The sequence below is a fragment of the Aristolochia californica genome, unplaced genomic scaffold (genome assembly GCF_029961685.1).
Source record: "Aristolochia californica isolate CCGP_79_NKW_82.1479 unplaced genomic scaffold, dmAriCali1.0.hap1 SCAF_3, whole genome shotgun sequence".
NCBI lineage: Eukaryota > Viridiplantae > Streptophyta > Magnoliopsida > Piperales > Aristolochiaceae > Aristolochia > Aristolochia californica.
This window is the reverse complement of record NW_027181992.1, coordinates 39204055-39228320: the sequence shown is the minus strand read 5'-3', so window position 1 is coordinate 39228320 and position 24266 is coordinate 39204055. Positions and strand designations below refer to the sequence as shown.

Below are 24266 nucleotides of genomic sequence, written 5' to 3'. Positions count from 1 at the left end.
AAAGTGGTCCTTACGTAGTTTTTTATTATCTATGAACCTTATATTTTATTTTAAATATAGTCACAACCACTACAATTAATTTTTGTTATTGGATGACGATACAAACACAAGAAAATTGGTGAAGGAGAATTTTTTTTCAATGGAAAAAATTAGTCAAAGAAAAATATTTTTATTATTTTATTTTCCTAATGTGACACAATGAACCCCAATAATAACTATTTAAAAAAAGTTTTAAAACCTAAATCAGCCAATTATCTCCCTCTTTATTGTCATCTAACACAATAATATTTTTAAATCTCCTTCATATTGATTGTAGTCCATGGAGCAATTTGCAAGAGGCCACAATTGTACGACCTAGATTCATCTAAAGACGTGCAAACCCAAGCTCCCAAAGAGTAGCAATGGATTAGTTATTTGAGAACCTCGTCAACCTATCAATATCTAGTAGCATAATACAACTGCAGGTATTCTTTCTTTTCTATTACGAAAAGTTAATAGTATTTCTTTAGTAAAAAGAGGTCCAACTTATTTACCACTTAGGGAGGTTAATGCACTTTAAAAGTGAAATTACCTAGAAAAAAGTGAAAGTCAAAGTGAATTAGTGTGCACATTAAAAAGTATAGTGTAAAGTAATTTTTTTTATTAGTGTATAGTGAAAGGTATAGTCGAAAGTACAAAAGAAATTTATTAATAAAATAGTCTAATAGATCTAACTTTTATAAGATAGTTTTATTTAATTTTATATTAATATGTTAATATAGATTTAACTTGTCTGAATTAATAAATAATTAAATAAATAAATTAAGTTTATTTATTTATTTAAATATATAAAAATAAAATACTTAAACAAATTTTACTTTTATAATATCCAAATTCTTAATCAAATTGTTTCTTTTTAATATTTAAATTCTCACTAATCATAAATTTATATAAATAAAAAAGAGGGTATTTTGTTATACAAAATTACTTTTATAGATTTAATTTTATAAGATAGTTTTATTTAACTAAACTAAAATATATTTTAACTTGTTTTAAATTAATAAATATTAAAAAATATATATAGATTACTTATTTAATTAAATATATAAAATAAAATGATTAAACAAATCCTTACTTTTATAACATCCAAATGATAATCAAATTTTTACTTTTAGAATATCTAATTCTTACTCTTAAATTAGAAATCAAATATAATATTAAAATCATGAATTTTTATAAATAAAAAATATGATATTTTATTATATAAAATTACTCTGATGGATTTAATTTTTATAAAATAATTTTATTTAACTATTTTGTTAATAAACTAAGATAAATTTTAACTTGTTTAAAGGAATGCATAATTAAAAATCAACTCTAAATTTTTTAATATAATAAAAATAAAATAAAATAAAATATTTAAACAAATACTTAATTTTATAATATCAAAATGCATGAGTGAGATGGCAGAGTGAACAAAACAATAAAAAGACAGTGAGCGAGCGAGTACACAACGAGTGAAAGTGAATTCAGTAGCCTTGAAGAATTATTTTATTTTTACTCGTTTTTTCTTAAGAACGAGCAATTCACTTTACTAACTACTTAAAATACATACTAATAGGTTTTAGGTGATTTGCATTGGCTTTCACTTTGATAGTGCACTAATAGGATCATTAGTAAAAAGAGGGGCGTCGAGAACAGTTTTAGGTCCGGACCAGCAATTGTTAATTAATATTTCTTTAGTTTTAAATGAAAATACATGCACTCGCTCTCACTTTGATAGTGCACTAATACGATCATTAGTAAAAAGAGGGGCGTCGAGAACGGACCAGCAATTGTTAATTAATATTTCTTTAGTTTTAAACTTCAAGAGGACCCGGTTTATATGATGTAATGGTTCAATCATCTATCCCACTATCCAGCTGTAACTGATTGATTATAGCTAATATGAACATAGCGGATGACAAATTGGCGAATATTTATCAGTTGGCTCGGATAAAGAGAAAAAGAAGTGTTGATCGTGGGACTCAAATCACTCAACGAAGGCCACAGTGGCTCTTACTTGGTACACGCTTCTGGTGTCGGACTGCGGAAAACGGGAAAAGGGGCTTTGGGTGTCTAGACAGCAGATGGTCGAAGATTCAGGCAAAGGCAGAGAAGTGTCTTTTTAAAGTCCTAGAGTAAGAGCGTGTTACTTTGACCGACTTTCGGCGTTCCCTCCGGATTTAGCACCAGCCCAGCCCTCCACGCCGCTCTTTCCCCATATATATTACGACAAAGAACTGATTCCCTTCCCCCCCATCTCTCTCTCTCTCTCTCTCTCTCTCTCTCTCTTCTGCTTCTTTCTTTCTGTCCTTTAATCTGAAGGGCCAGTGAATTCTTCTTGTGGAATCATCAAATCGAAGCTGAGTATGCGTTCTTTGACAATTGGGCTCGCGAACCCTCGCCGATTTCGTGCTGGTATGGTCATCGATCTAGCATTGTTGTTTTTTCGGTATTTTTTTATGTCGTTTCCTTTTGGTACTTTTTGGTGGATCAGGATGTCGATTTTGAAAGATTCTCATTTTTTTTATGGTTTCTTCATTTGCGACATTTCCAGTATATGGCATCCGTTCTACCTATTTGAGTGGGAGAAATGCACGTATTTTTTTGTTAATTTTTTGAGCAAGTTGTGTTTATGACACTTTGTACTATTCCGTTTCTGTCGAGGAATTGTCTTTTCTCCTTGCTTTTCTGCGGTTATTTACTACTGTTATTTCTTTGTTGGCTTCCTATGCACAGCGAGTTATTATCGAGTTTTAAGACGGTATTTGGTATACGTAGCATATCTAGCAAATTTTCTTTTTTGGAGCCTCCAGATTGCAATGTTAGCATTTATTCTGCTTTCCAAATCAGGCTAGTGCTTTAAGGGTTGGCAGCTGCCTTCCTACCTTCCTGCATTGTTAAGCTATTTGTTTCATTAGTTTCTTTATTTCTGAGAGTTGTGACAGGTAACTCGCACTTGTTGCCAGGTCGCATTGTTATTATGGAAAAGATGTGCCGTACTTTTGTAGTGCAACTTAATTAGTACTACTTCTATGCTGCCAATTGCAACGATACAAAAGATGGGTTCGCTTTGCAGCAGACAACGTTCTCTTACTGATGCTGATGCTGAAGAAAATGTACAGGTAGAAAATTGGCAATCTTCCAGTTATATCAAACTTAATGGCATACACATCATGACATAAATGTAACCGATGGAGTGGACTTGCTTTGGAATTTCATACGAGCCGCTAACCCTAAAAATGGGTCATTATTAGCAATTGCCACCTACTAGTGTTGAGGTTTCTACTAAGAGATAAATTATACAGAATTATCCAGTTGGTTGACCTAGTTTGCGAGGACATGGTTTCATGCAGTATGTTCAGGTGGCTATGTCATGCATGTTTCAAAATGCAGACTGGATTGTCAATACTAGTTTCTATGTGCTTTGCATATTTTTTCCACTCATTTAGATGCTAAGGAACTTAATGAGCTTTGGTGGAGGCTTTTTCTTGTGTAAATATCGGCATTTTCTGCCTGGCTTTTTCATAGAGATTGTCTCTGATGTGCTTAATATGTATAATTTCAATCTTTTGTAATCTAGAACTCCGAATACATCTGGTGCAAATTTTCACTACTAAGACTTCAAATTTTGCTTCCATGTAATTTTAGACTGCAGAAATAGAAAGGCGGATTGCTCAAGAGGCAAAGGCTGAGAAGCATATTCAAAAGCTTCTTTTACTAGGTGAGTATAGTGTATTATTTGACTCCCTGCTCCTGTAGATTATAAGCGTGAAACGTGAGGATTCACCCACTTCTATTCTCCCTACCCAGATTCCCTCAATTCAAAAAATGATCATATATTATCTTTATTAAATAAAGCATATTTCTCAAAAAATTACTAGCTAAAATTTGGACTTTTCGGGCTAGTGAGAAACATATTATAAGCCCAAACAGATGACTTTTTTCTTTCATAATTTCTATCTTTCAAACAATTTTCTTGAGGAGTGAAGCATATAGGTTCCACCACAGAATGACAGGATTTTTTTAAACCACTAATATTTCACCCTCTCATTCTAACCGAAAACACTCCACATGACTCAGTATATGTAGAGTATACAAGCACAGATCACAACAATAACATATGCCATGGTTGACTTGAGATATAGCATATATACATCACGGGCCACAACAAAAGTATTAGCCACAAAGACTATAGACACAGCCCACATGATAGACATCAAAGATTCCAAGCCAGACTGATGTGGGATTAATCTCCCTAAAAAAATCTCTCACCCTCAGGGTATGTACCTGAAAAGTGGAGCATACACATGTAGGTACACAATGGTGAGACTTTTTTAACAATCAACAATCTTACGCCCAAATTTGAAAGAGATTTTTAGTTAAAAGAATGTTATTTGGTGGCAATAACTAGAATTTACTTACAAATTTACTTTCAGGGAAAAATCAGATTCCTGAGATTGTACCATGATCTTGGATAGGTCTGGCATGAGATTCTTTGAAGAAGATAGCACCTTGGCTTTAGGGGAAATTTTAGAAATTGGCTTAAGAAAATTTGCTTGAGACCCTGGATAACTATGCTGAGTCTTTTTCTTTCCGGACAATGCTCCCCTAGTTATGATGCATAATAATTTACTCAGGAAAAACAAAGAGCTTACCGGCATGAAAGTATTTGTTATTGGTATATTCCCTGTTAAGCAATTCACTTCCTAAGCTGATGTTGCTCCATATATGATGCACAAGTTGGTTTACTCGAAAGAATAATAGATTTGCAACTTGTTTCATATTACTCTTCCTAAAAAATGAAGTGTCTTCAGCATAATACAGCAGGTTATCTCCAGGTTCTTGATACCAATAGTTGCACCAGAAATAGCTTCTGACTCTACCTTGTGTGTTTATGCATTGGAAGCTTATGAGTTGAAGTGCAATGGGAAATTGACTCCCATGTTGGGGCCCTCAAGAAAGTTTCCATGAGAAGAAAAAGATAATATTGAACTGTCATGCTTGGATATCTTTTGTATTGCCCTATAAAGTGGTATTTGACATTAAACAAATATCACATTTTGTAAAGTTTTAGGTGATTTTATTTGATTACTTTTTTGGGTTAAGGTTCCATATGTTAATGTTTGCATTTTGAGACTCTGACATGCTTCTCTTGTGATCGATTTGAACTGCACTTTATATTCCTTTTCACTAAACGTCTTCCCCTCATTTCTCTTGTTTGGATGGCGTTAATTCTATGGAACATTTTGTGGTGTGAAGGTGCTGGAGAATCTGGAAAATCAACGATTTTTAAGCAGGTCAGATTCTTTGTTTCCTATATTCGGTCTCCTCTGAATACATATAAACCATTTCCAACATGATTATTTGCAGATAAAACTTCTCTTTCAGACTGGTTTTGATGAAGCAGAACTCAGAAGCTATACATCAGTTGTCCATGCTAATGTGTTCCAGACTATCAAAGTACGCACTACTGAACAGGGTGTGTTGGTTATTTCCCTTTATTCAGAATGTGAAATAGTCCATATCAGCTGCTAAAACTGTATGAAGAGCATTGTTTGATATAAAGACATAACCCTATCTGCCTCACAGATTACTTGGTGTGGTTCACAGGTATTACATGATGGCTCGAAGGAGTTAGCTCAAAATGATGCGGATTACTTGAAGTATGTTATATCTCTTGAAAATAAGGTTTGGTTATGCCTTTCCTTTTATTTCAGTAATCCTCATCATGTTTCTTTTGTTTCTTTCCAGTATATTGACAGTGTAATATGCAGAATCTTTCTAGCATGTGATTTTGTTTGGATCACTTGTCTAGAGGACTCGACTCTATTGGTAATAAGAGTAATTGAAGAATTAGCTCATTCGTCCTGTATTAGTATCTGTTTCCCTTGATGGATCAAAGTTGAAAGAGTAATCTTACTTTCCTTTGATGTGATATGCATTTGATTTTGTTTTATTTTGTTTATCCGTTCTACCTTAACATATTTTCTTACAAAGCAAGTTATTTCTTGTCCTTCATATCAATCTTCTTTATTCAGCTCAAAGGCCAAATTCTCCTTTTTCAATGTAAGAATTGTAAAACATACTTAACATATTTATATAATCAAGCATTTTCTCAAATATTAGAACTCTTCAAGTTGCAGAATTGGATCTTACTTCATTTCTGCAATTTAGCGCTACAAAGTGAGGTGCATAAATTAATCCATAGCTTTGCACTTCAGTTCCAAAATTAGATTCTTCCCATCTGGTGAGCTGCGTAGCATGCACAAAACAGACAAATCCTTAAATTCTGCCCATCAGCTTGAGATCTTCTGCATGAGATGAAGTATCTGTTCCTACTAGAAATTTCTTTGCATGGAGTCTTGAAGAACAAATTGCTCCCTGGAAGCACATAAGAATAAACAAATGTCTATGTAAATTCTTTTGTTGTTACTAATTCACGTGGTAATGCTGTTCCATAAAGCTAGAAGTTCTTTTGCTGATTAGCCATAGTTGTCCCTTATGCAAATGTAAACTCTTTACAATACTTGAGGTTTTCCCAGCTGGCATTTGGCCAATGTATCTGAAGTTTCCAATGCTTAGTGGTTCCTTTGTATTGTTGAAGGAATTCTTTTCTTTTTTACTTATTCTAAATCAGTTCTTGCATTTCATTTTTTACCATGTTGTTCATATATGCTGAATGTGTTTCCTCTTGTTTGTTGGCTTCCTGGCTGAGTGCCAAGTTGGTAATTGGTTTTTTTTTTTCTGTTAATAGGAGATTGGAGAAAAACTATCTGATATTGGAGGTAGATTGGAGTATCCCCACCTGACTAAAGAGCTTGCAGAAGAGATTGAAATTTTGTGGAGGGACCCTGCTATTCAGGTAGCTGGTTTTTCATTGCTAATTTTCAAGTTGTCAACTTCTTTGAGCTGGCTGTTTTGTCTTGAATTCTTGCACTTATGAGCTACTTGGTTTACAATTTCAAGAAAACATGATGTGGAGCTTTCCATATGGTTCATTTTTTGTCCTGCAGGAAACCTTTTCTCATGGAAATGCGCTTCAAGTTCCGGATTGTGCCCAGTATTTCATGGAGAACTTGCAACGGTTGTCTGATATTAATTATGTTCCTACTAAGGTAGGGAAACTATGTAAGAAGGGCTTTGTTTGATCTCAGGTTTTTGACCACTGACATCAGGTCATAAGGATGACTTCTGCAATTTTCAAGTTTAAATACTTTATATAAAAAAAAAACCTCTCAAATGCTTACAAGGATTTTATTTTATTTTATTTTGAGGGGTTTCATAAGAATGTTATTGAGAGTGTAGAAATAACAGTTTATTTATGCATACGAAATCATTTGGAAGAATTCCCTTATTTTCTCCACCAGAGTACTTTAGTTAGGTTTTTATGTTCACTTTTGATGTGCATCTAAGTAATTTGCTGGATACTACAGGAGGATGTTCTATATGCTCGTGTCAGAACTACAGGTGTAGTAGAAGTCCAGTTCAGGTGAGTTTCTCTGTCCAAATTAAGCTGGATATATGGTGTTTCTGTGAAAGTATTGAGGTCTTTTAAGAGTTGCACTGGGTTTTTTCCTTTGACATGCATAAAGAAGACAAGGAAGCAAGGGGCATGGAGCTGCACCTTAACAGGAATAGAGATGACCACTGTGGATATTTGTGGATCAGTAACTGTTGCTGTATTTTAAAACTATCAGTTTAGAACATTACATAACTCTCTTCTGCCTAATGTCTTTGCATCACCCTTCTATTTTCTATCATAATATCATTTTGTATCTGCATAATGTCTCTATAGTCATTTCTTGTAGAAATCATGAAGTCACACATTCTGATTTTGTTAACTGAAGAATATTTATACACTTTCATCAGTTTTCCTGAGTAAAGTTCTCATGGTTGGTCTAAAACTGGAATAAGGGGCTGTGACTCCAATTTTTTAGTTGAAAATCACGTTGTGTTATATTATGTGTTGTCTATCTCTAAAATAAATATTCTATTCAAATAAGCTTTCTTTACTATAGTTTCCACTGGCATTTATATATGTAAAAACGTTACTGTCTTGATATTGCTTGAGGAGTTTCTAAAAATTAAAGTATGTTTGCAGTCCTGTTGGAGAGAACAGAAGAAGTGGGGAAGTTTACAGACTTTTTGATGTTGGGGGCCAGCGAAATGAAAGAAGGAAATGGATTCATCTTTTTGAAGGTGTCACTGCTGTAATATTCTGTGCTGCTATTAGCGAGTAAGCGTACCATTCTTTTGGTCCATCAATACAAACAATTTCAACCTCTTTTGGTTAAAAAATTTGTTAGTGTTAATGGCAAAAATCCCATAATGATTAATTTCGGAAAAAAATTTATGATTAATGGTTGGGAAAAAGCCCTCTTAACTTCAGTCAGCCATTTTCTGATAGACCTAAATGCAATTAAGATGCGGTATCAGCATAGGACATCTGTTCTGTTGAGTCTAGTTCTTGCCTCGCTTAATTTGTATCCCTTTTGTTTTATTCACGTTGCAAACTTGTTGTCCATTTGTGTAGACTTGGATGGTGGAGAAGTGTAGTGAGAATATTCCCATAGATAAATGTCAAGAAAAATCCTGTGGTCATTAGTTGGAAAAGGAACTAACTTTGGCTTGTCAGTTTGGAATGAACCTGGACTAAACTTTAACAGTTAACCTCTTTGGCAATTAAAAAAAAACTAGAGAAATTTGCTGTTAAGCATCCTGAAATCAGCTTGTCTATCTCTTGGGAGGCATTTCCTTAATCTCATCTTTCTGAAGTTACCAGGATATGCATTCTATGCCATTATCCATTTCCTAACCTCTTTATGTGTTGGAAATGCATATTTATTTTGGGACTATTAGCCATCTTGTGGACTTGTGACAGGAAAATAATTTTCCCCATGGGCAATTAATTTTGTTCTCTAAGATTGAATAATGTATTGTCTAGACTAACACAGATGATGGCCAATGATATAGGGGTCCATGTGTTGGTCATCTGCAGTTTTTATGATGGATGTTGATGGCATTTCTGTTTTTGGTGTACTTTGTGATATATGAAAAGTTTCACTTTGTTTAAACGGGTACACCAATAAGTTTTGAAATTTGTATGTGCATGCTGCATCAGCTTTATGAGTCAGATTTTTTCCCTATTGCTGGCAGTATCAAAATGCTTACCGATAGTTTTTATCTGTCTGTCCAGGAAAATGGTCAACTTTAGGAAAGATTTTCGTTACATGTAGGTTGTTTTATGATACCAGAAACTGTGACCTCAAGTAGTTCATTGAAAAAAAAAGCTGAGGTTCTTCTTGAGTGTTAGGAATACCTTGATCAATACTGCTGGTTGAACTGGAACAGGGGCTTCCATCACCTGATTCACTTCAAACTGAGATTTAGGTTAACTAGTTCCAATGTTGAGAAGGCTGACCATTGTAAACCTACTAAAGCTGGATTTCTAAGTTGGACGTCTGTACCCTGCATCCATTGTTGTTATTATTATTGATGTTGTTGTTGTTTTAATTGATTGCTCTCAGTCTATTTGAAAACAAATTATACATTTTTTTTCTGGTTGTGTTTATGTTAATGTTATCCTGACTGTCAAGACTGTGATTCAAGCTTACTGGGTTGGTTTGACCTGATCCAACCACTAAACTGCTTTCCAGGTCTGCATGTAATATTTTTATCCTTGAAAGGACTTAAAACTGTTTATGCTTTTTGAACAATATTGACATGGTCGTGTGTAGAAGCCTACAAGTAGCTGTATGGTTTGCCATAAACAGTTACTTATCAAATTTGGTGATCTAGGTACGATCAGACACTATTTGAAGATGAAAGTAAAAACCGGATGATGGAGACCAAGGAATTATTTGACTGGGTCCTTAAGCAACCATGTTTTCAGGTATTTTATCCATGGTGCATATTACATACGGTGAGGTCTGCAATCTAAATATTTATGGCTTTTTTTTTTTTTTTAATTCTCTTCTTTTTCTTTCTTGCAGAAAACATCTTTCATGCTGTTTCTGAATAAGTTTGATATATTTGAGAAGAAGGTTTTGAAAGTAAGAATTTTAATTTAATATCTTTTATCTTTCGTTATTTGAGTCCATTAAATGTCTGACCTACTGTATTTTAAATTAACATCTTTTATCTTTGGTTACTTGAGTCCATTAAATGTCTGACCTACTGTTTACCTCAGGTTCCTTTAAATGCATGTGAATGGTTTAAGGATTACCAGCCTGTAGCAACAGGAAAACAAGAAATAGAGCATGCATATGAGTGAGTTCCCGCTTGGCTTGATCTCATATCTATATATATATATATATATATACTCAATTCATCATGTTCTAGTAACTGATGAAAGTTTGATGCTGTCTACAAACGTAACACCGTCCTCGCTAACTTGGCTTGCTATAACGATTACTTATCTATATTTTCACTCAATATGTTTCTATGGTTAAAACTAATGTTATTTATTTCAAAGCTAAATACTCACCTTGACAGGTTTATTAAGAAGAAATTTGAAGAACTTTATTTCCAAAGCACTGCTCCAGATCGTGTAGATCGAGTTTTCAAGATATACAGGACAACTGCCTTAGATCAAAAGCTTGTCAAGAAAACCTTTAAGCTGGTCGATGAGTCATTGAGACGAAGGAACTTAATTGAAGCGGGATTGTTGTGACATCAGCCTTTGTTAAGCCAGAGAATCATTTGTTAAGGTGTGCACATGGTTTTTTTCATTCTCAGCAAGGAGGGAAGTTTTATTACCACCGAGTCGGTGAATCAAAGCATGCAATGATTCGTTTTCAGTTCTGCAACCTGTTCCACGGGATTGAAAAGAAAAGTACCATATTTGTCTTTTTGGTTGATGCTCTCTGTAATCTTCTCATTTATTCTTGCTGCCTTACAATTTTAGACTCTCGAGTTTGTGGAAAACATAATATTTTTTTGTGATATTTAGGGAATTTGAGTTTAGATGAGTGGGTTGATTGATGTTATTTTTTTTATTTTTTTTGACAAACCACCTACGGTTGAGTTCTACCTACTGTTTTGTTATGCTTAAGAGAACTTTCGTGAACTGGTGAGATGGCAAGGAGATCATTCCAAAATTCTGCTGGTCTCCAAAATTCTAGCAAACTCTTCTATTGGGGTTCAAGTTTCTAGATGAACTTATCACATAATTAAAATATCACAACAAAATGAAAAGTTTATATTTTTTTAAGATCATTGTCAGCTTGGAATTGAATAGGATTACCAATAAATCTTTTTTAACTTATTAGGCGAATGTTAGTGGGGTAGTTTTAGGTTCCACAAGCCAAACTAGTGCCAAACTAGTTTTGGGCAAGTTTACAAAAAAATTGGCTAGACAATGATCTATCAATGTAAAGTGATTGTCAAACATGTTGGAAGATGGGTTCCAGCCCACATGACCAAGGAAGATTCACATATCCAAGTGTGTTGGAAGATGGATCCAAACTCATAAAATATAGATCAATTATGCTCACACGAGCTAGTGGGACCCACCATGATCATGTGAGGTAGCATAAAAAGTCTTACACAATAAGAAGTCTTATAGAGCCAAAATGATTATGGAAGTAAGTCTCACATAGGAGTTTTAGTTTAAAGGAGTTTTAGTTATGTTAGTCTTTTATTTATATTGAGTTATTTAATTATACTGGGACTAATTTTTAAGTGTTAGAGTTTGGGTGTAATTGGGATAAAGGTAGTTTAATTGTAATTGGACTCTACTACTTTTCTCTATTATAAATAAAGGTTCATGTACTCTAATTACAATAAGTCAATGAAGTATTTCTCTTTTCCATAAATTCAACATAGTATTAGAGCAGGTTCTGTGAGTTGACTCGATCAACCCACAAATATAATATAATCTTTTCTTGTTTATTATCTCAAGCAGTTTAGGTTCGTATTTATCTTTTTTTGTCCCTATACCCTTTATTTTCTTTACATTTTCATCTCTATACCGAGTTTTTCATATTGCAAATTATATATTGACGGAAAGATATTCGAGTCTATTTTCCAAGGGAAAACGATTTTTTTTTCCAATCAGAGTTATCTACAAAGAGAAATTGATATTTGAAGCAACGAAGGTTAGATTGCAAAAGAGGTTCGAGCAGCAATAGAAAGTTTCAACTTTCGAGCTATTTTATGCTATGAAGAACGAGATTTTATATGGAGAATTATATATCACAAAAAGATCTATAAGTCTATTTTCTTAACTATTCAACCAATTCTCTATCTGAGTTTTTTATGTGAAGATATTGATCTTGGAAGAGTCAATAGTCATGTTGGCAAAAGGAGAATGAGTACCTAGTTCAGCCAGATTACAGACCCCGAAATCTATCATATTATATATCTCAATAGAAGTATATTTTATGAAGAGAAGTTATATTTAGATGAAAGGTATTTAAGTCTATTTTCAGAAGGAGAAAGTTTCATATCAATCTAATATATATATTTAAGGATATATTCGCATTGGAAGAATCAAAGGTCATGTTGGTGTCCTACTGCATTGAAAAATTCGAATTTAAGCTGAATTATTTCATGTGTCCTTATTACTCTTAATGACTTTTATTATTTATTAGTTATCTACTGCTATACTACTGCAAATTAGGTACACGTTATTTGGGTATCGGCCCATTCTCGTTGCTGCTAACGTGTCTTTTTTATTGAGATATTATTATGAAAGGACTCCTCAACTGCTATCTATTGTCAGCATTGGTTGTCCTGATGAAGATTTGAGTAAAAAACATTGTGGCCCAATCATTTTATCTTCCTTTGATTCCTATTATCATGTTACTGTTATTGTTATTACTACATCTATGTTATTTGGTTCAAGTTGGGATCATTGCCATTGCCTCCCAACTTGAGGAGGAAAAGTAGAAGAAGAAGTATAAGAAAAAAATATTTTATATGTTGTAGTAATTTTAATGTGACAAAAATATTCAAGAAAAGGGGGAGCACAAAGATGATGCTTTTGCATCTAAGAAGAAATTTTTACAGCAAAGAAAATTGAAGATCAATAATCCCAACTCACAATAATAATTGTTGTAATTATTGGTGATACTTGACTCGGCTCGACTTGATTCTATTTCTCAGGTTAGATTATTATTTTGAGGTATTCACAACATATTTCTCGGTCACATATTATTTGGTGCAGATACTCGCATTAGATTTTTTCAAGGGTCCTTTTACAAGGATTTTTATTATTTTGGTTGGTGTTATATGGGCCTAGGCCCATTTCAGCTGCAGCTATTGTATTTTTTTCGATGAGACATTATTATTGAAGAAGTGGTGGCCGCAACATCCTATCTTCCTCTTTACCCATTACCTATTGGTTATTTGACAACCTTTCTCATACCATCCTTTATTTGACTCTCACATACCTCTTTGGGCCAACCTCTTGCGTGTTGCTTTGGTGGGTGTTTTAAGTCCATCATGGTTGTGTGTTTTAAGTCCATTGAGACTTTTTTATATACCCGAGGGTCTTTTATCGTTGTCTTGTGAATGACACACATTACCCACATATCACTTCTTTTATCATCATCTTGTGAATGTCTGGCATTTATCACGTATCATGTCATCGTCTTGTAAATGACAGGTATTTATCACGTATCACGTCGTCGTCTTGTGAATGACAAACACTTATCACCCATTTCTACTTGTGAGAGTCGGTGCCCGGGTTGGGACACCGTGATGGAGGAGCTTATTACTATATATATATATGTTACCCCCCTTAATTGACATTTATTACTCCTACCATTTGAGAGTTGTTGTCATGTGCAAGACACGGTGATACAATTTTATTACACTTCTTAGCATTGCGTATAGACAATGTTATATAGATTAGAGTGATTATATTCTCACTTATCTTATGCTAGTTGGGCCTCATAGAAGAGACCACCAACATGAGAGGGAGTGTTGGAAGATATGGAGGACTGCCATTTTATATAAGAAGATCCTATACATCATTTGCAACAAGCTGGGAATTCATGATGTTCTCTCACCCCTAGCTTGAGGGGGAGTGTGGGAAGATCGGCCCAAGCCCACACGACCAAGGAAGGCCTATATACCCTAGTGTGTTGGAAGATGAGCCCAAACCATATGATATGGATCCACCATGCTCACACGAGTTGGTGGGACCTACCATGATCACGTAAATTGGCATAAGAAATCTTACAGAGCCAAAATTACTATGGAAGCAGGTCTCACAGAAGAGTTTCAGTTTAAATGAGTTTTAATTATATTAGTCTTCTATTTATATTGAGTTATTTAATTGTGCTAGGACTTATCTTTAAGTGTTAGTGCTTGGGTGTAATTTGGACAAAGGTAGTTTAATTGTAATTGGACTCTACTACCTTCCTCTATTATAAATAGAGGTTCATTTACTCTAATTACATTAAGTCAATGAAGTATTTCTCTTTTCCATGAATTCAACAAAAAGTGACTTATTGATTGATCAGATTAATCGATCAGTATTTGATTGTTGGCTAACAAAAATAAGTTGATCGATAAGTGCAACAGTGATTGATCGATCATGCTTTGCAATTCCTGGTTGTACAATTCAAGGATGATCAATCAATGTAAGGAGGCTATTAATCATGCTTTATGTCCTCATATGGCATTGTTCTACCTGACTGATCAATCTACAGGGAATGATAGATCATGCTTTGCAATTTTCATATACCTGGACAACTATGATCGATCAATCCAAAAGTCAATATCGATCATGCTTTATAGCACAATTTGCTATAGTTCTAGTTGATAGATCATTGAACAGGTATTGATCGATCATGTTTTGTAATTCGTACCAATGAACATTTTGGTTCATCGATCAATCCAATGCCATTTTTCATAATTGACATTCAAAGCATGAGAGAAGGGATTCCTAATTAATTCTAACATGTTTTAAAGATAGATATGTATGCATGAAACATGTTGAAGATGCAAATTACCTAAGACTCTAAAAATTTCAAGTTGTACATCAATTTTGAAGTCTTGGGGCTATTCTCTTTACGTGTATAGAGACTTTAGATTTTCTATGTAACTTGGACTTTAATCTTCAATTCTTCTTTCCTTTTCTTGTGGGTGCTTCTTTAAGATGACTCGACACACGATTGAAGCTTGTGGTCGTGATTTGACTATACCGGTTCTTTTACGTAGACCTTGGTTTTTTTTTTTTTTTTTTTGTCTCTTGAAGGATATGCATCTTCAATAGTCAATTTTCAATTTGTTAGAGCAATTAAATTTTGTTATCATCAAAATATGGATGGGAGTCAACACTTGGTTAACAATCTCCCCTTGACCAAACCTAATATGCAGAAACTAAGAAACTTAACAATCCCAAGGATGGAGTGAGAATTTTTCACTTACTTTTGGAATTAGCTCCCCTTCATTTATGCATTATCTTTTAGATGTTCAATTTTAGTTTTAAAATTCAAAACCAAATTTCTCTCCTTCTTTTTTTCATAAGCAAAAAACATAAGTTAAATAGATAAAAAAATAATGGCTCAAAGGCCTATAATATAAAAAGTTAAGGCTGATTACGAAGTATGAGTGGATACAAAATATACAAAATGAATCAAAATAAAAAAGGTCTACTCGATCAAACTGTAGGCAATGAGCCTAGCAGTCTAGAAGTAGAGAAGGTGCAAGATGGTTGAGGATCGCCTGAAGGTTTGAGTGTATCTTGAGCTGACCCTATTGGAGCTCGCGAATCTCCCCTCTCACATCCTCATATGAAGCCTTTAGTTCCTTAAGTGCGTTCTCAAGTCATAGGTGGTCAGTCGACGAGGAGGCTTTTTCGGTCCTCTTCCTCTTTACAAACTCAAATTGGCCTGCATCGGACGGATTTTCCACTGGGTTCTCCACATGAGTTGGCTTGTTGTATATATGCTTTGGTTTGACTCTTGGAGACCAACTCACTTCACCACTTTGCAAACCCAAACTTTGCAACTTTGTTTTCCCTAATTGATATCTTCTTTGTGAAGTTGATGCACTCTTCATCCATAAGGTCAATCCATAAGGTCAACCCCATAACGCCACATCAAAATGGTAATCAATTGAGCAAAGGGAAGGTCGTCAGCTATAGTACTCATGGCGATGTCAAACATCCTCATGGCCATGAAGTACCCAAAATCAACTTCCATTTGTTGTGTGATCGCCCATATCTAAAACATGCCGGCTGTGGTAAGTCGTGAGAAAGTACCCTTCCTCAGATTGAGGATATGGGAAACTATCTCCATAATGACTTGTTGCTCCATTTTTAGGTTTATAATCTTGACTTCATAGAAGCTTCCTGCCATCTATCTAAAGATGAGGGAAATAGCGTCCTGAATGGACTAGTGCTACTCTAGAGGCATATCCTGAGGCCAATTTTCCTTAAATCTTGTGATGCCAATCTTTGTTGTGTCTAGGATGTCATTTATGTTGCTCAAATGAAGGAAATGAGTGTCTTCTTCACGTAGGAGGTGAGTTTCAAAATATTAAGTGACACTTCTTCAATTTCTAGGTTAGTATAGAAAACCTTCACCAGCATAGGAAATACATATTGCTCTTGTTAAAGAAGATTCATGTAAGGTGCAAATGTGTCTTCAAATCCTCTAATTTCTTGGTTACAGAAACCGAGGTCAACCTTAGATATTCTACTAAATTTTTGGAAGAGAAGGGGTCTAAAAACTAACTACTTTGGGACCTCGTCCCGAAGTGATCCTTCCAATTCAGCATTTCCTCAAATATATTGTTTTCCTGTGGTAGTGCAGTCCTTATTGACGTCCTCTTAGTGTAAACCATGGCTGTAAGTGGGGCTTTGAATGTAAAAACAAGTTTGAGAAAGACTTTTTATGGGTGACAATCAATGTGATTTGCAAAGGCTTGGTGCAAGGAAATTGAAAGGTACTGGGGATTTGGAGGAGTTTTGGGCATTGGAGAAGTTTAGGTTTGATTTGGAATGGTTTGAAATTAAGATTTTGTGGGAAATCCCACTTAAAACCATTCAAAATGGGTTATGGAACCATGAATGATTGATCAATGCTTTAGTTGATCAATCGATCCAGTGTAGATTGGTCGATCATGCTATATACAAAGTGATATAAATGCAACCTTTTAGCTCTCTAATCACTCTCATAGAATGAAACTAGTGGGATTGTATCCTTAACCTCGTGTTTATTAGATGAAATAGACAAATGTGGATTGCGCATGCCTAGTTCTCCTTGAAGCTTAGAGAACTGCTCAAATCCAAATGGCTTTGTGAAAATATCCGCTAGCAGATTTTCTGTGGGAACCAATTCAATTCTAATTACTTTGGTTTGAACCAAGTCTCTAATGAAATGATGTCTGATTTCAATATATTTTGATCTAGAGTGGTGAACCAGATTCTTAGATAGACTTATGGAGCTCATGTTGTCACAATGGATTGGAATTTCATGTTTCTCTAAGCCATAATCCTCTAGATCTTGTTTCATCCATAGGAGTTGTGCACAAAAACTTCCACATGTTATGAAATCAGCTCTAGTGGTAGATAAGGCAATTGAATATTGTTTCTTAGAAAGCCAAGAAACGATCATATTTTCAAGTAATTGGCAACTACCACTTGTACTCTTTCGGTGAATTTTTCATCCAACAAAATCGACATCGGAGTAACCTATTGGATCAATGGCTGATGAGTTTGAGTGCCAAAATCCTAAGTTTGGTGTTCCAAGTAGATAACAGAAGATTCTTCTCACAGTCACTAAGTAAGATTCTCTAGGGTGGATTGTAATTAAGCACATAGGCATATTGAAAACATTATGTCCAGTCTACTGGCTGATAGCTAAAATACGGAGCTTATCATGCTTCTATAGAGTTTTTGATCTACGCTCCTATCGAAGTTGTCCAAGTGAAGCTTCAAGGACAAACTCCTGGATGTGCTAATTTGCTTAAGTGCTAATTGGCTTAAATTTTTTAATGTTGAATCTCTTAAGTAAGCCTTTAGTGTACTTGAACTGATTTATGAAAGTTCCATTTTTGGTTTGCATTACTTGGAAGTCCAAGGAAGAAAATGATTTGACCATTAAACTCATTTAAATTCATTCTTCATTACACTAGTGAATTCTTTACATAATGAGGGATTTGTAGAACAAGAAATGATGTCATCCGCATAAATTGGACAATTATCAAGTTTTGATCATAGTACTTGGTAAATCATGTCTTGCCCACACTACCACTCTTATAAACTTTTTTTCTCTACAAGAATTCATTTAATCTTTCATAGCTCTAGGAGGTTGCTCTAACACATATTGTGTTTTATGTAATCTACATACATGGTCAAGCTTGCTTATATCTTCAAATCCTCCGGGTTGTTCTACATATAATTCCTCTTGAATGTACCCATTTAGGAATGCACTCTTGACATCTATTTAGCAAAATTTTAATTTCATATAACAACATAGGCTAATAGAATTTTAATTGCCTCTAGTCTTACCATGGATGCATTGGTTTCTTCAAATTAAATTCCTTCTTCTTAGTAATATTATTTTAGGCAATAACCTATCTTTATTTCTCACTATCTGATTTTTCTCATTAGCTTTGTTTCTAAAGACCCATTTAGTTCCTATGACTTGCTTACTTTGGGGTCTAGGCATTAGAGTCCAAAGTTTGTTTCTTTCAAATTGGTTTACCTCTTCTCACTTTGTCATAATCCAAAAATCATCTTTTTTGGCTTCAACAAAGCATTTACACTCATTTTGAGAAATGAAGGCGCTATTTGCCATGTCTTAATGGTCACCTCCAAACAAATCTAGAATATGACCTTTTTTTTTAAAAAAAAAAGAAAAAAACTAGGGGAGACTATAATGGCAGAACTTAATAAATTAGACCAAGTATAACCTTTTTTGGGCGTGACCACAATTTTCAGAGTTGGCGAAGCGTAAGATACACAACCAAGTAAAAAAAAATGCAAAACTTGAAAACAACATTGAAGTAGAAAATTTTTGTGTACCTTGAGCAAGCACATCATGGAGTGACTAATTCTGATGAAAAATCTCTGATTAGAAGAGAGATTTGGCTAAAAAACTAGGATTCTAGGAGAAAAGGAATCTCAATTCACACCAAATAATGGAGAGATAATAGGAGAGAAAATAAGAAAATGGAGAAATTTTTAGCAGAATTGACTTTTAGTACTTCTAATATCAATATCTCCCACAATATAGATCAGAATCACAAATTGTTTGTTACTAACGATACTAGACTCAAATAGCTTTAATTTGATACTTAATTTTACTTAAAAATCTTCGTTCATGAAATTGTTATGACCTCTTTATTTTCTTCATTCTTTAGCTTGATGGTTTCCAACTCCAATATGAATACCTCCTTACATATAGATTAGATTGACATGAAATTTCTCCTTTTAAAACTAGACTTCGATACCTTTCATGCAAGTATATTTTTTATTCATAAAATATACTTCTTTTGAGAGAAAGGATCTGGGATAGGAAAACAATGTGTATTGGGATAGGAAAGAAAGAAAAAAGATAACAGTACAAACCAAAACTACTAGAGATGATCGATCAGAAAAGGATCACATAATCTCTGTGGGTTGACCAAGTCAACTCATTGAACCTGCTCTAATACCATGTTGCAATTCTTGAAAAGAGAAAAACTTGACTGATTTGTTGTAATTTGAGTACATTGAGCCTCTATTTATAATAGAGGAAACAAGTAGAATCTAATTATAATTAAACTACCCTTATCCCAGTTACACCCAAAGTTCACACTAAAAGATATGTCCTAGAACAATTGAACAGTTGAATTAAAGACTAACATAACTAAAACACAATTATTGATACTCTTCTATGAGACCTCCTCTAGAGAGACTCCAGTAAGAATTCACCATATTAATTCTAGCTTTGTGAGAATACTTACAGTGAGAGTCATGTAGGCTCTTCCGTATATGTTCTTCAATTAAGCCTTGAGTTAAACTTCCCTAATTTTTCCATTGGTTCTTTTAACAAAAACATTGTGCATCCAAAGGTTTTAAAATAAGTTATGTTGGGAAGGGTGCTCATATACAACTCATAAGGAGTTTTGTTGAGAAGGGGCCTTACATACCTTATTTCTGATATAGCAAACGGTGTTTATGGATTTGGCCCAAAATTTGTGGCAAACTGTATGCATGTAGCAAAGCTCTTGCCATTTCAATAAAGGTTCTAATTCATCTCTCAATAACACCATTTTGTTGAGGAGTTCAAAGAGTTGAAAAAGTATGGTCTATACCATTCTTTCCACAATATCCCTCAAAATATGAATTTTCAAATTCTCTTCCATGGTCACTCCTAATTTTAATAATGCTATATCCTCGCTATTTTTAACCTTTTCGCATAGCTTTGTGAAGGCCGAAAAAACACCATCTTTGTGTGCTAGGAAATCTATCCATGTGAACCTAGAGCAGTGTCATCTACAACCACTCTAGTGAGACACTTTCTATTTAATCTTTAGGTTCAAGTAGGTCCGATTAAATCCATGTGGATTAGTTGAAGAGGTCAAAAGGTTGAAAATATACTCTTTGATTTAAAAGAGTTTTTATGTTGCTTTCCTTACTGGCAAGCATCGCAAAGTTTCTCTTTTAATATTTTTTTGATTTAGTAGTCCTCTCACTTGGTTTTTCTTCACTCATTTTTTACAAGGAATCTATTCCTATGTGTGCTAGTCTATTATGTCATAACCAAGATTCATAGTTATTTTCATCCAAATAGATGGCACTAGTTGAGGGTAAATCAGTTATGTTCACAACATAGAAGTTCCTATTTGTATGATCCCTGTAGCACTAGTTCATCATTTTCATTCTTTACTAAGAATTTGTCATTTTCAAATGTCACTTTGTTTCATTTATCGTAGAATTGACTAATGCTAAGTAAATCATGCATCAACCCTTCCACATATTAGATGTCATATATGAAAGAGTTTGAGGTACTGATTTTACCAATTCCTTTGATATTACATCTGCTATTGTTTCCAAATGTTAAATGATCACCGCCTTTTGGTTTGAGTTCTACGAATTTCTTCTTTATCGATCATGTGCCTCGAGTACCCACTACCCAAAATCTATACATTATTTGGTGCCTTGGCTCGTAGACAAACCTATATCACAAAAAATTAACCCTTAAAGATCCATTTTAAGTTGGATCCCTTTGGGATAATATTTGAAGTGCTAGGAGATTTCGGCATCCAAGCTTGTTAGACGAAGTTTTTTTGCGTTACCAAAACCTTATTGCTTGTCTTGGGTACCCATCATTGTTTGATGTCATTACCATTCTTAATTTTGTAAATGTGGGAATAGAGTCTATTATGGTCCTGGGTCAAGTACTTGGCTTTCCGCTATCTACCAGGCTGGTCTTTTTGGTAGTATTGGCTAGGTGCTTAACATTTGGTATCTGAGCTATACCGCCGTCGCGAGTTCGAATCCTGGCGTGCGCAAACTTAGCGGAGGGGGCGACCTAGCGACTTGTGTAGCACAAAAAGGCGGTCCGGGTAGCTAGAGTGGGCCGTCGCTAAAAGTGGGCCACTGTGGATGTCGACTCATAACGGTGGGAGTATTGTTATGGTCCTGGGTCAAGTACTTGGCTTTCGGCTACCTATCAGGCCAGTCTTTTGGGTAGTATTGGCTAGGTGCTTAACAAAGTCTTACACCATTGCAATAGTAGCATATGATATGAGGAATAGAAGTGAACTTTTTATTTTTATTTTCGTTGTTCTTCCCATTTTTCCTCCTAAATGTGGTTTTTTGTGATAAAGCTTCGAGCTATTGTTCTAGTTCTACGCTCTTCTTCTCAAAGGAAAGTCTATCACATAATAGCTTGTTTATCACACCACATTGCCTTGAAGCATGAACCTCTTTGCTTTCATTTACTTCCTTCAAGGCATTGAGCTCCTCTTTGAGCTTTGCAATCTCATGTTTTTGAGCATTGCGTTTCTCTCTGTATTTTTTTAGACTAGAAGTAGATTTTTCTAAAAGCATTTCTAATTCTCTTTCATAGTTTGAGTTGCTTATCTCTTCTGAAGTGGTGAATTTATCGTTGTCTTTAATTGCCATGAGTTCTGCATCATTTTCTTCTTCTTCTTCGAAATGAGTAGACTCTTCTTCCATTGCATCCCAAGCTGAGATAAGAACTTTCTCCTTTTTGTTCTATGGATCTTTGCTTGAGGATGGGGTTCTATCTTCTAAGTTAGGGCACTTGTTTCTTCTATGACCTGGTTTACCATACTCAAAACAAAAATCAGTTATGAAAATATTTTGATTTTGATTTTTGAATTGAACTTTTCTAAAGATTTTTCTTTTTTCTTCTAGGAAGATGGGCCCAAGACCACACGACCAAGAAAGGCTTACACGTCCAAGTGTGTGGAAGATGGGTTCAAACCCACAGACCAAGGAGAAGGCCCAATGACATGATGATAAATAAAATAGTTATCTCATAAAGATGACATTGATGTAATGAGTTTAAGTTTAGGGGTATTATTTTAATATTTTAATTTTATTCATCTATAAATTGAGCTTCAGGGGAGGGTTAGGACACAAATCCATAACCTCTTTCTCCCTCTTGTCAGAGTATTGATTTTCAGAACTAGTAGGTATGGTATTTTAAAATTTTATTTTTTTTATTATTTATTTTTTTCTTTTTATCGTTTTTTTGTTTTTGTGCTCCCTATTGCTAGTAATTGCCACCATGCCAGTGTGCCTAGAGGAGTTTATCAAGAGGATCACCTCCATTGATAGTGGTGTCCGCCTGAAAGGTTGCGATAGCTAAAAAATAGATAATTGGGAATCAAACCAAAAGGCTCTCCTCCATAAAACTCGGAGTTGTCGAGTTAACCCAGTGAGTCACGCCAACTTGGACCACCTTCCGTTGTTTCTGTTGTCTCCTTACTTGAGATTGTGGTTTCTCCTCAGCCACGGCTACGTCACAAGAAGTCAGGGGCATTGGAGGATCGATTGGATCTTCATATTGTGCCGAAACCGAATGCTCCGGAGAAAGAAAGTGAAGCGACTGTGTGAGAATCTGCCGATCCAACCAGTAGAAATCAAAGAGGCTCTGCCTTAATCATCTTCCTCGGTGACTATTGCGACTGCGGGCCCGACAGCTGCCTCGTTAACCACCCGCGGGAAGATGGGTCTGGCTCCATCTTACTCTCCACTCCCCTGCCCTCAGCTGAAGCCCCCTCCATCTTCAAAAATTTCTTCGAACCCAAACACAGGACAATTGTATTTTTGTCTCATTGCCATCCATCGCCATTGGCACCGCTGTCATACAGAAGTTTTTTTGGAAAGTTGACTCATCAACCAATGCGAGTCGGCTGGTATCTTCGTCTTTGCTGGCGTGATTTATTTCTGGAAAGTTGTCGTCATTAACTTTGGCGACACCTAGAGAGGTGGAGACACAACGAAAACTTTTGGAAAACCATTCTAATGCTGGCATCATGATTCTTGGCAAGTTTTAGGCTGGCGGATTTCTTGTAATTCATTAGCGTTTCCATTTGAAGCTTGAAATCAGCTAAAAAAAGATCTAAGCATTCCAGAGCTGTTTCTTATTTCAAAAAAATTCTCTGCCGGTACGTTGCTGTTTTCAAAATATCGTATCTTTGTTGCTGTTTAAAATTCAAGATATCTTGCCGTAATTGCCATTCGAAGACGTAATCTCTCTGATTAGCTTGATCCCCGCTCTGTTTGGAAGCCAGCCTCACCTGAAAAGACGACTCTATTTCTGTTTCTGATCGCTTAGAGAGACGAGATGAGTGGGTATTACTATGGATCTCCGAGGGAGAATTTAATCAGTCGGGGTAACCCACTGAACCAGTAAGCCAAGGATACTTACAGGTTCTGTTCATGATGGAGTCAACTCAGACAAACTTGGTCCGGGTCAACTCGGTCCCATCAAGTTGACTTGGCCCACTTGTTTTCTGACTCGGTTATACATGTCCAAGTCCCAAGTTCTATACCTCTTTCTTCCACGACTCGACTATATTGGTCTGAAACCTTATTTGGCTCGACTTGGTCCTTGTCTTCGGCTGGATTATTTTCTTGAAGTATTGGTAGTTTATTACTTGGTTCGAGCATATTATTTGGTGCTCTTTCCTTATTTAGTGACGGGCTAGATGCGGATTATTTTATGGGTTATTTTTTAGGATTTCATTATTTGGTACGTGTTATTTGGGGCCCTGACCCATTTAAGGTTATGCTATTGTGTCTCTCTAATTGAGACATT

The 24266-nt window shown here is 35.0% G+C and overlaps 1 protein-coding gene across 4 annotated transcripts; it reads left to right on the top strand.

Annotated features, from left to right (window-relative positions):
• The first annotated feature begins 2061 nt into the window (after positions 1 to 2061).
• Positions 2062 to 11092, top strand: LOC137958570 (guanine nucleotide-binding protein alpha-1 subunit). 4 transcript variants are annotated; one of them, XM_068805638.1, is made up of 14 exons: positions 2062 to 2439; positions 2991 to 3146; positions 3673 to 3745; positions 5284 to 5321; positions 5395 to 5484; positions 5635 to 5712; positions 6779 to 6886; positions 7038 to 7139; positions 7458 to 7513; positions 8126 to 8260; positions 9823 to 9916; positions 10017 to 10076; positions 10214 to 10293; positions 10532 to 10671. In XM_068805638.1, the coding sequence occupies exons 2-14, from the start codon at positions 3057 to 3059 to the stop codon at positions 10575 to 10577; spliced, it is 1050 nt and encodes a 349-aa protein (XP_068661739.1). In that variant the 5' UTR covers positions 2062 to 2439; positions 2991 to 3056; the 3' UTR covers positions 10578 to 10671. The 4 variants fall into 4 exon arrangements, with proteins under 4 accessions (XP_068661739.1, XP_068661737.1, XP_068661738.1 ...); XM_068805636.1 differs by having other exon boundaries at positions 2069 to 2439; positions 10519 to 11092; XM_068805637.1 differs by having other exon boundaries at positions 2069 to 2439; positions 2970 to 3146; positions 10519 to 11092.
• The last annotated feature ends 13174 nt before the right edge of the window (positions 11093 to 24266 follow it).